Source organism: Apaloderma vittatum, unplaced genomic scaffold (assembly GCF_000703405.1).
Source record: "Apaloderma vittatum isolate BGI_N311 unplaced genomic scaffold, ASM70340v1 scaffold23383, whole genome shotgun sequence".
Taxonomy (NCBI): domain Eukaryota; kingdom Metazoa; phylum Chordata; class Aves; order Trogoniformes; family Trogonidae; genus Apaloderma; species Apaloderma vittatum.
In genome coordinates, this window is record NW_009706738.1 from 22,765 (window position 1) to 35,202 (window position 12,438).

General features: G+C 45.5%; 1 protein-coding gene across 2 annotated transcripts in view; it reads left to right on the top strand.

The window, feature by feature from the left end:
• The first annotated feature begins 293 nt into the window (after positions 1–293).
• PLXNB1 (plexin B1) overlaps positions 294–12,438 on the top strand; it is a 37,124-nt gene continuing 24,979 nt past the window's right edge. Inside the window, exons 1-6 of one of the 2 annotated variants that reach the window (XM_009865912.1) lie at positions 294–1,431; positions 6,091–6,273; positions 6,678–6,806; positions 8,578–8,678; positions 9,367–9,499; positions 10,210–10,366. In XM_009865912.1, the coding sequence (XP_009864214.1) occupies positions 298–1,431; positions 6,091–6,273; positions 6,678–6,806; positions 8,578–8,678; positions 9,367–9,499; positions 10,210–10,366 (1,837 nt within the window). In that variant the 5' untranslated portion in view covers positions 294–297. The remainder of the gene's footprint in view (positions 1,432–6,090; positions 6,274–6,677; positions 6,807–8,577; positions 8,679–9,366; positions 9,500–10,209; positions 10,367–12,438) is intronic. The other variant, XM_009865911.1, reaches the window with a different exon arrangement.

The window sequence follows — 12,438 nt, forward strand, 5'->3', positions numbered from 1 at the left end:
AGCCCCGAAGAATCTTAATTGCAGTGTTCCAGCTTCTCCTGTAGATGCTGTGTCTGTCATGGTGGTGTGGAGGTGATTGAGTGAAGTGTCTGATACTCCTGCAGGCTTCTTTTTTTTGGTATTTCTGCAAATGTTCTTTGTCAGCTCTTTGTGTCTAGCTCTCTGCTTTCTGTGGTTATCTGTGTCCTTTGCCTACCTCTCCATAATAAGTGCTATTGAAGGGTTAAGATGAGTGTTAATCTTTGCTCCAAGTTTGAGGAGTTATAACAGCTTTTCCTCTCTTGCAGAGTGTTTACCATGCCTCTGGGAACATTCCTCCTCCCTGTTCTCTGTTTCTTGGGAGCAGTGATTCCACGAGGACTACAGTATGTCACATTCTCGCGCAACGCCACAAAATTCCTCCACCTGTCTATGGACTTGGAATCTGGGACCATTTACTTGGGAGCCACCAACTTTCTCTTTCAGCTGACGTCTGACCTGCTGATGAAGAACGTGGTTCAGACTGGACCAGTTCTGGACAGTAAAGATTGCCTCCCCCCAGTCTCAAAGCTGGAGTGCCCTCAGGCACACCACACCGACAATCACAACAAGCTGCTGCTAGTGAACGCTGTGCAGAAGGAGCTCATCGTGTGCGGCAGCGTGCACCAGGGAATCTGTGAGAAGAGGAGCCTCACGTCCATTGACCACATCCTCTTCCGACCAGAGAGCCCTGGTGACACTCAGTATGTTGCTGCCAATGATCCCAACATCACCACTGTGGGACTCATAGCCTACTCAAAGGATGACGTCCCCTTGCTCTTTGTGGGACGAGGGTACACTAGCCGAGGAGTTGGAGGAGGGATTCCCCCCATCACCACCCGAAACCTCAGAGCCCATGGAGGGGATGTTCAGGCAACAGACTCTCACTCCATTTTCTCCTACGAAGAAACAGCAAAACTGGCTGTGGGCCGGCTCTCTGAGTACAACCACCATTTCATTAAATCCTTCACTTATCGCTCAAGTGTCTATTTCCTATTCTACCGTCGGGACCTCAAGTCCCAGTCACGTGAGTACAAGACCTACATCTCACGAATCTGCTTGGATGACTCTCATTACTACTCATATGTGGAGTTACCTCTACTCTGCCAGAGCAAAACCAGTACATACAGCCTCCTCCAAGCAGCCTATGTCACCCGGCCGGGGAGGGACCTGGCCCAGGGGCAGCTGGACACTGACGGAGAAGTGCTGTTTGCAGCCTTCTCTGCCTGGCAGGCTTCTTCTGGCAGACTGAGCGAGGAGTCCGCGCTCTGTGTCTACGCGATGGAGGAGGTGGATCGCCTGACCAACTGGACCAGGGACGTTTGCTACATGAGAGATGGGAAGTCGGAAGAAGGGACAGAAGTGGCGTATATTGAGTACGATGTCAGTTCCAACTGTGTCCAGCTGCCAGCGGTGAGTGATTTTGCACCTCTGCTAGGCTAAAGAACACTCTGCGATGTGTTCTTGTGTTGCTTTGTGTTCCTGAAGTCAGGCTGTTTACCACAGATGGATGTCAAAATGTGCTTGGGTTAAAAGCCTCTGGACTCAGGCTGTTTCTTTGCTGATGCAGGAACCGTTGTGTCCTATTTAAGTACAGTCTGTTGCTGTTGCAGCAACTCTCTGCCCCACATGGGCAGTTTTCTTGCAGAGACAGGTGGACTGCTTGTAGCGATGGGGAGAGCTTCTGGTATGACCTGGCCCTCACGCCTGTGTTAGGGCAGTACCAGGAAAGAGCACCAACGCTGCAGTTTGGGTTGGTTTGTGTCAGTATCTTCATCTCCTGGTCTGCACTGCAGGGAAGGAGAAGAGTATGTGCATGTGCACCTGTGTATTGGGAAGGGAATTTAAGGGGTGCACTGGGCCCCGTTGCTTACGGTGAGGTGCACCTCACAACAGCCTCCTGCAAGGACGCCCAGCAATAAAAAGCCACATAAGCAAAACCAAGTGTTGCCAAATTCCTGATTTCCTATTAGTCCTGCAAAATGTTGTGCCCAACGAAGGCCTTCTCCTGATGCGGTGGTTCTTTGTCTCCAGAGCTGTAAGTAGTGATAATCCTCCTTTAAATGCTATGACACAGGCATGAGGGGATGTTGCAGGATAAAAATATGAACAGAAGTGTCTGTGACCTTGAACCCTTTACAGTCTGAGCCGCACTGGCTGGTGCTGCACTACTGCTGCCGGGGACAGGGACACGGAGGCAGAGCAGCAGCGTGCTCCTGGGGCGGCGCAGGGTGCAGTGTGCGGTGTGCCCCGTGCCGGGCTCTGTGGTTGCGAGGAGCCTGTTTTCACTGAGGGCGTTGCTAGTCCTTAGCAGAACAACATGTTATCTGGTGTCTTCCTTCTACAGCCTCTTCCCAACCTCCTGCTACAAAGAGCAAAGCATTGCCACAGAGATCTGGAAGTCACTGAGTTTGGATGTTGTGGTTCAAAACCGGTTTTAAAATTATGGGGTTTTTTTTCAGTAGCTACAGTTGATTGTAGAATACTTGTGGGACAAGGGAAGGGTAAAGAGTAGATCTGGAGCAGGATGAATGTGAGGTCAGGAGGAGTACGTAAGAGTTGGGAAGCAAGAGATGTTCTGCTTTTGCTGTATTTCTTGGCCATGTCCCGTGTATCCTTTGTGGGGGCTGCATGGAAGGAATTGTCACAGGTCATTTTTAGGGCAGCTCGAAGAAATTAAATGTCAAACTGGCATGAGCAGTTTAGAAAAAAATCCTTCATTCAAAACGACGTGGAGTTCCCCTGTAGGACTTGATCGAGCGGAGAAGTGGGTGCCCAGGTTTGGGAGAAAAAGGCCAGTCTTTGCTGTGTGACTCCTGGCACGTGGTCCTGGGGTCCCAGCTGCACAGTTCAGCACTAGTGGACTGCCTGAAGTATGGCATCTGATTAACAAGTGTGTCCAATGATATGTAAATATCCTAACAAACTTTATCCTTCACCATTCAGCACGTAGTAGCGGTTGTCGTTAAAATTGTGTCTAACAACACGTAAGGGTCCGTGCCAGCTCCGGCCTGCTCCATTCAGTGCAGAGTGGAAGCAGCTGTCAATGAACATTTTATGCGGGAACAGTTTTAACTTGGTTTCAATGGTGGCAGCTTGTGCTGTATGTAAGGATAAAGCTAATTAATTTCACATTTTTCTGCCTTCACACCAGCCTGTGCACAAGGTATGCCCTTTTCCCTAGTTAGCGCTGCCTCCAATTTTTAGCCCCTGAGGAGAGGCTGAGATTGAGCTTTTGCTGCTCAATACAATCTCTTCAACTGGAAAAAAAAATGCTTTCTTTTTAAAGAATTTCAGAACCAGTTCATTTATTGAGTTTGCTGGAGATCCAGTAGTCTGGAGACACAGGAGAGTCTGTAGATGCTGTTAGTGACTTGATAATTGCAAGTGTGAAACGTGTTTCTGCAAGGCTTGGGAAGGCTGCGTATCTTCTGCGGGTGTGGTTTTCAAGGTGTGTAGCTTGTCCTTTTGCACCGAGCTTTCAGCCCTCTTCGTGCATAAATACAGATTCGTCCTATTGTGGCTTCCTACCCGTGCAATGTGGGAGGCAAACACGAGAATTCACGGCGGCAGCTTCATCCAAATCTGCTGCATCGCAGTAGGGCCCTGGATGATCCCTGAAGTGTATTTTCTGCTGCATTGCCAAGCTACTATTCGCTGAAAACAATTCACACAGCTTCTATGTAAATTTATATAAGCGCTTTATACAATTATCATGGTCTTAATCCTGTAGAATGGAACAAATTTCAGCTCTTGACTGCGATTAACTGCGCTGCAGACGGTCCCTGCGAGGACACGGGCAAGCTCTGCCAGCGCTGGAGCTTCCACAGGTCACATTGGTTTCTGGTAGATAAATGCTGCGTGTGAAGTGACTTGCTCTTGGCATCACACATAGGCAAGAGCTGAGCGCAACTGGGGTGCAACTATTTCTGACTTGTATGTGGGTTTTATGCAAACTTGGAAAAATCAGCCTTGGTAGTGAGGTCCTTAGGCTCCAGCATGTGTCTGAATTGATACAAAGATTGCAGAAGACAGCTAGAAACCCATTCAAAATAAACATTTGATGCTTTTGAGTATGGAAATTTGGCTGTGGCCCACTTCCTAATAAATCTTAGAGGAACTAGGCAACTGGAGAAATAGAAATCTTTAAGTTACAAGAAGGTGGTTGGGAGAAGCTTAAGAATCAAGTGATAGAGCTGGTAAGAAAAATACATCTGTCGCTGAAAATGAATGATAGCTTGGAGGATGGTAAAAACTAACAGTCATTAAAAGTGTAACTTCTGGGGCTTTAGGTCAGAGCCTTACGCCTGGTGTGCAGAAAATTAGTTGAATTCATATTTGAAAAGAAAACAATAAAGCATCACAATGCAAGCTGTGTTAGTCTAACTGGCTTGGCTTTCTACCTGGAACCTCCATGTCAAGCCTTTTTTACCTGTTAAGATAGCAATACATTTGAGAAGCAAAAAGAGGGCAGGAGGTTAAGTGTATTTTACTGTGGGATTTCCATAGACTGTCAAAAGCTCCTGATTGTTTTCAGTTTCTCCAGGAAGCCCAAGTGCTTAAAAAAAGAACAAACCAAAACAGACAAAACCAACCCAACAAAAAGCAACACAAAAAACCCCAACTGACAAAAAAAAAACACCAAAAAAATTTTAAAAAAAGAGAAATGGGAGGAGAAGGAGGGGGAAAAGGGGCACGTTTTTCATGGGTCAGCGAGGAGGGATGAGCAGATGCCTCAAGAATGCTGCTGTGCGTTATCACTGACTGGAGCAGGGGTAGCTCTGGTGCCTGGTGCTGGATGGTACCGGGCAGCTCAGCGCTGCCAAGCGCAAAGCCATGGGTATCAGACAGAGCGAACACAAAACGAGGAGTCCAAATTCAACCATGTCGCCCAAGGCAAGGAGAGGGAACTGGCGCTGGTGAGGACTGTGCACTTAATGCCTCTGCTCCGCATGCAACTTTGTAGGAGTAATTAGTAAGGGGCTAGTGAGGAGGGTAAAAATGCTGTCCATAAGGGATTCCATGATGAAAATCATCAGTTTACACAAGCCACGTTGTTTGAAGACAAGCCACTGATCGATTAAAAAATTGAGGGTTTAATTGTAATTGTTGAGTGAACAATCCTGCATTCGGTCTTCAGAAGGATACTGTAAAGTTAAAGTGGACACAGAACAAGGTGTCAAGAAAGATGTAAGGCAACAGCGGAACTATCCTAGGCAAGACTGAGTTTGTTACTTAGGAAAAAGATGAATCAGAATAGATTTATTCTTTTTCCCTGCACATGTAAAGAGCTTTCATTCTCTCTCCTTTACCATTCAGTAAGCAGGTTTTGTGGGGGCGAGAAGGATCTAACTGGAGCAGAAAGATGACTGTTTTTGCACAATGCTGTGGAGCTAATTTTCAGAAATCTCACAGGACTCACAAGAATTGGAGCAGTGTGCAGAGATGGCTCTTGTTTTGACTTTTTGTGGGCCTCTGGTTGTATGTGCTCTTGTGATTTCTATGCAGTTAGTAAGTTCTTTGGAGTAGGTTATACTCTGCCCTATATTTATGGATGTCCTGATGTTTTGAGATTCTATTTTCAATCTTAGAATTTGTAGGCCATACAACAAAACCATGCTAATTTATTGGAGGCAATTCTGGAAACAGAAATTCTTATCGGCTTTATTTCATTCTGCAAAATCCAATGAGTCTTCCCCAAATCTGTATCATGGCAGTGTATAACCAGTAACATTTTTTGGAGAACTTAAGAGTTTAGTAGAGCTTTGATGCATTTTATTACTGATGCTGAATGGACTTGCTGAAATGTGTCCAAGATTCTGTGAGGGTACAACCAGACAACATACCTGAATTGATTATTAAAAGCTGATTTTTATTCTTAGTAGGAAAAGCTAAAGAGGGGTTCAAAGCTGAATTCACTGCTGGGGCACCAGTTTAAATAATTTCCTTGGAAGGGGATAATGGAAGGTGGTAAATGTGCTAATGTTCGTTGTATGTGTGTGTGTATATATATATTTATTGTTATTATTATTTTTGTACTGATGTCACTGTTCTTTTCATGCCCTGAAAAAGGACACCCTGTATGCCTACCCCTGTGGCTCTGACCACACTCCCAGCCCGATGGCCAGCCGTGTCCCCTTGGAAGCAGCCCCTCTCCTGGAGAAGACAGAGGCCCGTCTGACAGCTGTGGCGGTGAATGTGGAAGACGGCCACACCATTGCTTTTCTGGGAGACAGCAGAGGGAAACTGCACAAGGTATCGTTTGGGTGTGACAGGAAGCAAAGAGGACAAATCTAATCAGGGATGCTCAGGTGAAAGAGGGAAAAAATTTCTCTTGTCCCTTGGGAAGTCAGGTTCCTACTGAAGATCGTTACTATCAGTTTGTCGCTTCTCACACCATACTGACTGCTGGGAATGTGAGTGTCCCAAACAGCAGTCACGTTGCCTTTGGTCACAGGCAGGGCTGGTGCATCCTACGTGGCTTCTACAGGTACTGCGAGGCAAATGCTTTCTGGGGCTGAAGAGGCTGCACTGAGATTTTGGTGTGAGGTTGAAAACCTCACGCGCAGTAGTGATTCCAGCTTATTCCTGATGTGGTATGGGTGCCCTCAACTCCTGCTGTGATACTTTGCCTGCTTCTGACTGTGACTTTCTTGCAGGTGTACTTAGGAGAAATGGGAGATGCACACATATACGCTTCTTTAGCTATCCAGTTAAATAGCATGGTGAGCGGAGACCTGCTGTTTGACCAACTGCAGGAGCACCTCTTTGTCATGACCCAGTCAATGGTAAGAGCAAGAAAATCTCTTCCACAGAAGAACTGAAAGCATTTGAGGTCCAGACAAACTCCTGATGGGAATAGAGGAGGCAGGGAAAGTGTGTATAGCTAAGCCTGTGCTGGGCAGCAGCTGCCTGCCAGTCTGGCTTGCAGGGATGGGGACTGGCCTTTCGCACAAACTTGAGGAGGTGTGGAGGAAGTCTTGTTACCCTGAGCCGTGGCCTATTTGCACGTGCATTTCCTGCAGTCGGTCAGGCTGTATCAGCCGTGATGGAGGAATGTGAACCCCAGGGCATAAAAGGCTGCTCTGATGGCATCAAGGCGGCAAAGGACCGCAAATTCCTGGGTTCCTCTGTGTGGAGCAGGAGCTGTTTGGACAACAGTTTGCATCTCCAACTGAGCAGAAGAATGTGAGCCTGCTGGGTTCGCAAGCAATGTGACCTGTCTTTTGGTTTTGCAAAAAGAGGGACAAGAGGTTTTGTGTAGTTAAAACTATGCCACTTCTGCTTTTATTTAGTTAAAAGATTAAGCTCTTCTTCTGTAGGCATATAACCTACAAAAAGCAAAAATGTGTGGGAAATGTCTTCAAACAGCAGAGGTGTGCTCTGACTGGGCATACAGTAACAGTCCTGCAGATGGAATCAAGCTGTGCAAGGAATCATGTGAGGCACCTTTCCCTCTTCCCTTGCTTTGTGTAATTCTCTTTGTGCCCAGTGGCAGCTGGAGGAGAAACAGCATTGTGATCCCCCAGGCTTTTGTGATATTGATGTCTGCTGAGTAGGAAATCCAGGTATGGATGTTTTATTTGAGAGGATTTGCGCAACACCACTCATATTGGCTCCTTGAGCTGGAAAAGAAAGGATCCTCCTAGAAAAGGAAAAAGCAGCCATTGAGTTACTCTGAAGGAAAGAGCGAACAAAAAATGAGCGTGCTTCACCCCACCAGTGCACCGAGATACTCAGAAATTTTGTAACACTTCAAAGGAGGAGTTGAAATCTGTGAGTGGAAGAAGATTAGGGAAATCTGAAATATATCCTTAACAGTAATTGTTCTGTCAATTAAAAAAATGCAAATTACATCATGTACTTAGCAAAAGTAATAGGTCAGGGATTAGAAGTTGGTATTTCAAAGTAACTGACAATGTAGTAGTGAATTAAAGAGGGGGTAAGAGGCTGAAATAGGCAGTGATAGTAAGTTAAAGCAGAAGTGTTAATGCAAGTAAAACTTACTCCCCAGATGGCAGAAGGTTTTTGTTCCACATTTATCAAAGCTTCTTGGTTTACTTTCAGTGAAAATTATAGTTCTGCCAAATAGAGCTGGACAGTAGCACAGATGCATTCAGAGGCCTCAGCTGGAGCTGCTATCTGCAGCTTCGGTCACCTACATGTCGAGAGAGATGATCTCCCATTGCAGAGTCCAGAAAAGCAAGAGGGTGAATGGTATTGCCTGCTATTTTTGATCCATTTTGTTAAAACATAGTTTTGTCATTAAATAAAGTCTCTCTCTTACAAAAAACTGTCACAGATAGAAATACACTTTCCTTGCCTCCTTGCCTCTATTCAACCTGATGTTTAGAAGTCCTTCACCAATGTGTGAAATGACCATTCAGGTGGGCTTTGGAAACTTGTTCCTTTTTTCTTTATTTTTATGTAATATTGGGGATTAAGAAGTTGTTTCAATGAGCATGCCAGTGATGGCATTTCCTAGTTAGGCAGAAGAAGCCAAAGATCTGGGGCTTGAGTTGTGTGTCCTGTGTTTTCATCAATGTCTTTCTCTGACAGGTCATAAAGGTTCCCATACTGGAATGTTCCCTGTACTCGGACTGTGAGTCCTGTCTGGCACTGAAAGATCCTTATTGTGGCTGGTGCGTCCTTCAGGGACGGTAAGATGGATCCCTGTTGACCTGCAAGGATTTAGGAGGGGTAGTGCTTAGGGATAGTCTCCACTTACTCTCTTCATTGTGTCTATGTACATCTGTGCATCTGCATTTAGTTTATTTTTCAGTTCCTTTGTGGGGTATTCTCTCTAACTTAGCGTTCCTCTGTCTGTCTCTCTAAAACACCAGCAGCAGTCACAGTTGCACACAAGGGTATCTTTCCATTGCTTTTTGAGTATTTGGTCACCACTCATGATGCTCCTGCCCGGTGGATTTCAGCCTGGTTTTAGTCTGACTGCTTCATTTCTAATGTAGAGGAGCTGTCTTATCTCTTCTTCTGGTGTCACTCTCTTATTTAACACCCTTTTTCACTTCTTGTTCCTCTGCTGATGTTGCTTAATGATACCTGGTTTATGCCTGCGTGTCTGTCTCCTTACTGGCTCTGTCTCCCTGTAGAATGCCACAGGAACTAGCTGATGACTCTTGAAAACCAAAAAGCGCCTACCCATCTCTATTTTGACAACAGTTCATCTTGTTATGGAAGGTAGTGGGAGGCTGGGACTTCCATGGCTTGTGTAGGAGCTTCCCCAAGGCTCCAGCAAGGCTTCAGGCAGCGGGTGGCAGCTCGAAAGCCGGACGTGTCCTGCTGGGGCTGCACAGGTCTCTCACGGGACTTCTTGCTGTTTCCCTGCAGGTGCAGCCGTCGCTCGGAGTGCTTGCGGTCCAGGTTGAGCGAGCAGTGGCTCTGGAGCTTTAACTCCACGCAGCAATGTCTGTCTGTCCAGTCACTAACCCCAGCCAATATCAGCAGAGAGGAAAAGAGAAATGTGAGTGGTGGTGATCCTCCGATGATGCTCTAAGTGTGTAGAAAGTCCCCGGCAAATTCTGAGGAGTCAGAAGTCTTCCTACAGCTTTCAGTGGGGTACTGAATCGCTGAGCCTTCAAGCACAGGTTGTCTACCTCACATAAGGGACTTATCTCCTGGCACAGCCAAGTTGTTAAGTTTCTTTGGGTTTTTTTCCCATAAAACTAAATGTCCTTGCCTACTAAAATTTACTGGGTATTCTGGAGCATTTGATGGCTGGTTGGGTGGGGTCCCTCCCTGGTTTAGTATCTGTAAGGTGCCTGTGTCTGTGGTTGCTTTCTGACACTTGCTGTCAGGAAGATCTGAAAGGAGCTACCTGAAATTATGGCCTCAGTCTGGCATCTGAGAGCTGGCAGAAAAGCTAAGAAGGTGCTGCAGTGTTTTGAAGTCTGTCGTTGTGTCAGGAGGGGACAAGAGCCTGCCTTTTGCTAGAGACTTGGGCAAGAGGGGGATGTTTCCAATAGCTTGGTGGATGCCAGTTTCAGTTTGGGAATGGCAAGAGATGATGAATGAAACAGTCAGTCCTAGGAGGCACTGTAGGAAAACGGGTGTATGTGTAGATAACTACTTTATAGGGCTCTTACTTGGAAAACATAGAACTAGAAAATCAGGTGAAATAAAGAAGGATGTGTTGCAGGGCAAGTTATTTACTGGATATTATTGAATTGGTAGATATTCCTGGCTATCTCGGACTTACCTTCTCTGCATGAGGAAGAATTTTACTCATGTTACTTTGAAGATTATGAAAGCCCAGCAGTTCTGACAGAGTCAGGAATCATGTGTCCTTCTCCAGATCCCAGCCAAGCACCAGCTTTGCCAACAGGAGCAGGTCAGTGAAATGCTTTAAATGGAGCATGATAGCTCTGATATCATTGTTGGGAGAAAGTACGTTGTAGGTCCGTCAGATTGCCGGGATTAACAGCCATGAATGTATGTGGTCTGTCAGCAGGTGTTCGTTTCATTCTGTCATAATATCTGTTTGCTTTCTACTTGCGTGTCACACACATCCTGTGCTATTTTGGGCTGTTGCCAAATTCCAATGCCAAATTCTGGTAGTAGGAAAGGAGATCCTGCTTGAAGGGTTGTATGCGAATCTGAATGTGATCTGAAATGCAGTTTGGAGTGGTGGCTTGTTTGGCAGCTTTGTCGTAAATCTGGAGAGAGAACTCTCAGTGCTTTATTATTTAAATCAAACAAAATGCAGACCTTCTCAAAATCCATGTAGTAGTGAGAGAAGGAAGTACTTGTGAGAAAAGGCAAGAAGAGACCCACAGTCCTTAAAATTAGAAATGAATCTGCAGTGCAGCATAACCTCAGAAAATACATGGTCAACCTTCTATTACCATGGACAATAACTGACTGAGTACTGCTAATTGGCCACTTTTAAGAACCTGGAAAGTTCTTGGTTTATAGTCTTTGCATTGGATTTTACCCAGCCTGTCAGTGTGAGCTCTGATGAGCTGATCTCTTCAGATTGCTTGTTCATCTGAAGTAAAAGGCAGGTGCCAGTTGGGAAGCATTCCACACAGTTCACCTAAATGGCTAAATAGATTTTTACACGCAAGTAAGCAGCTGGCTAAGAGGTCTGAAGCAATCTCCATGGACGTAACATGACAGCAGAACCCAGCTAGCACTTTCACTCAAACTCCTTCATTTTCGGTATTATTTACAATATTATTTTATCTAGCTTTCACACAGCTTTAATCTGGAACACACCAAGTAGGTCTCCATTCGGGAAGGTCAGGCACAGAGGGAAAGGGCTTCATGCACTGCCGCTGCAGGCAGAGCGGGCAGGATTGTCTTCCCTGCTCAGTTTTGCAAATGTGGGCCTGAATTTCAGTGCAGTTATGAAAAATCAGTGTAGTAAAGCCACAGCCTAGTTCTTACTATTCCAGGCTTCTGATATTCTTACTGGCTCCTTTGTAAGTCAGTCTTGCTTTTATTTCAAGACTCCATAGGTACCTTACCTCTGTTACTTTCATATTGCATCCCTGAGGCTTAACAAGTTGCTTCTGTTTTGTAGTCTAAACTTGCTCATGGATGGGTTGAGTCTGATCTATTTGTTTTGTCCTTTTGCTTCCACAGCTCTCCTCCCACTTGGTGAACTGTGGCGAGGCATTCTTAGCAGAGTTTTGCCATGTTAAATGTGTCAACTCTTTCCTTCATGTTCTTTTGTTACTCAGACTTGCTCTCTAATTCACTGTATTGCTAGCCCTTCTTCGCACGGCTTCTGGGCTCTGCTGAGATGAATTTGAAGCTGCTAACCTGATTCGGACACTGTTTTCTAAATGAGGTCTCATAATACCAGCACTCTCCTATTCCTACTTATAATACTTCTCCTAGCTCGCTAAAGTGTTTGCCTTTTTTTTTCTCAGCTTTGCTTTAAAGGTTGCATACCAGCTCATCCGTCACTTTAAGCTGTTGAGCTCCAAGTCGATAGCAGAAACTCCTGCTCTCAGTTTGCAAGTGCTCAACCTCATCTTCTGCACTGCTGAACAGCATTATTGGCAGTCATGGGAAATGATGGCCTTTTGGAGAAAGGAATATTTATAAATATGATATCATAACCCTGATATCCTGGGAGGCGTTAGCCCTTCCACCACTGCCAAATCCAATCACCTTTATAACAGTGGTGGGAGCTGATATTACTGCAATGACTGCTGCCTCCAGCTGCATATGATGCACTTATTTTCTCCTGATCGTGGGTTTTCATGCACACCTCATCATCAGCTGTTGTACTAGCATACTGCTTCACTTGTCATCCTATCAGGAACCCAGCTTAAGCATGACTGATCCTTCACCACACATGTTAATTGTTTTGTTGTGAATAAAGCTTGCTTGCAAGAGGAGGTCCAAATTCTGTGAGAGGAATGATGGATAAGCTTCTTCTTGCTTATTTTT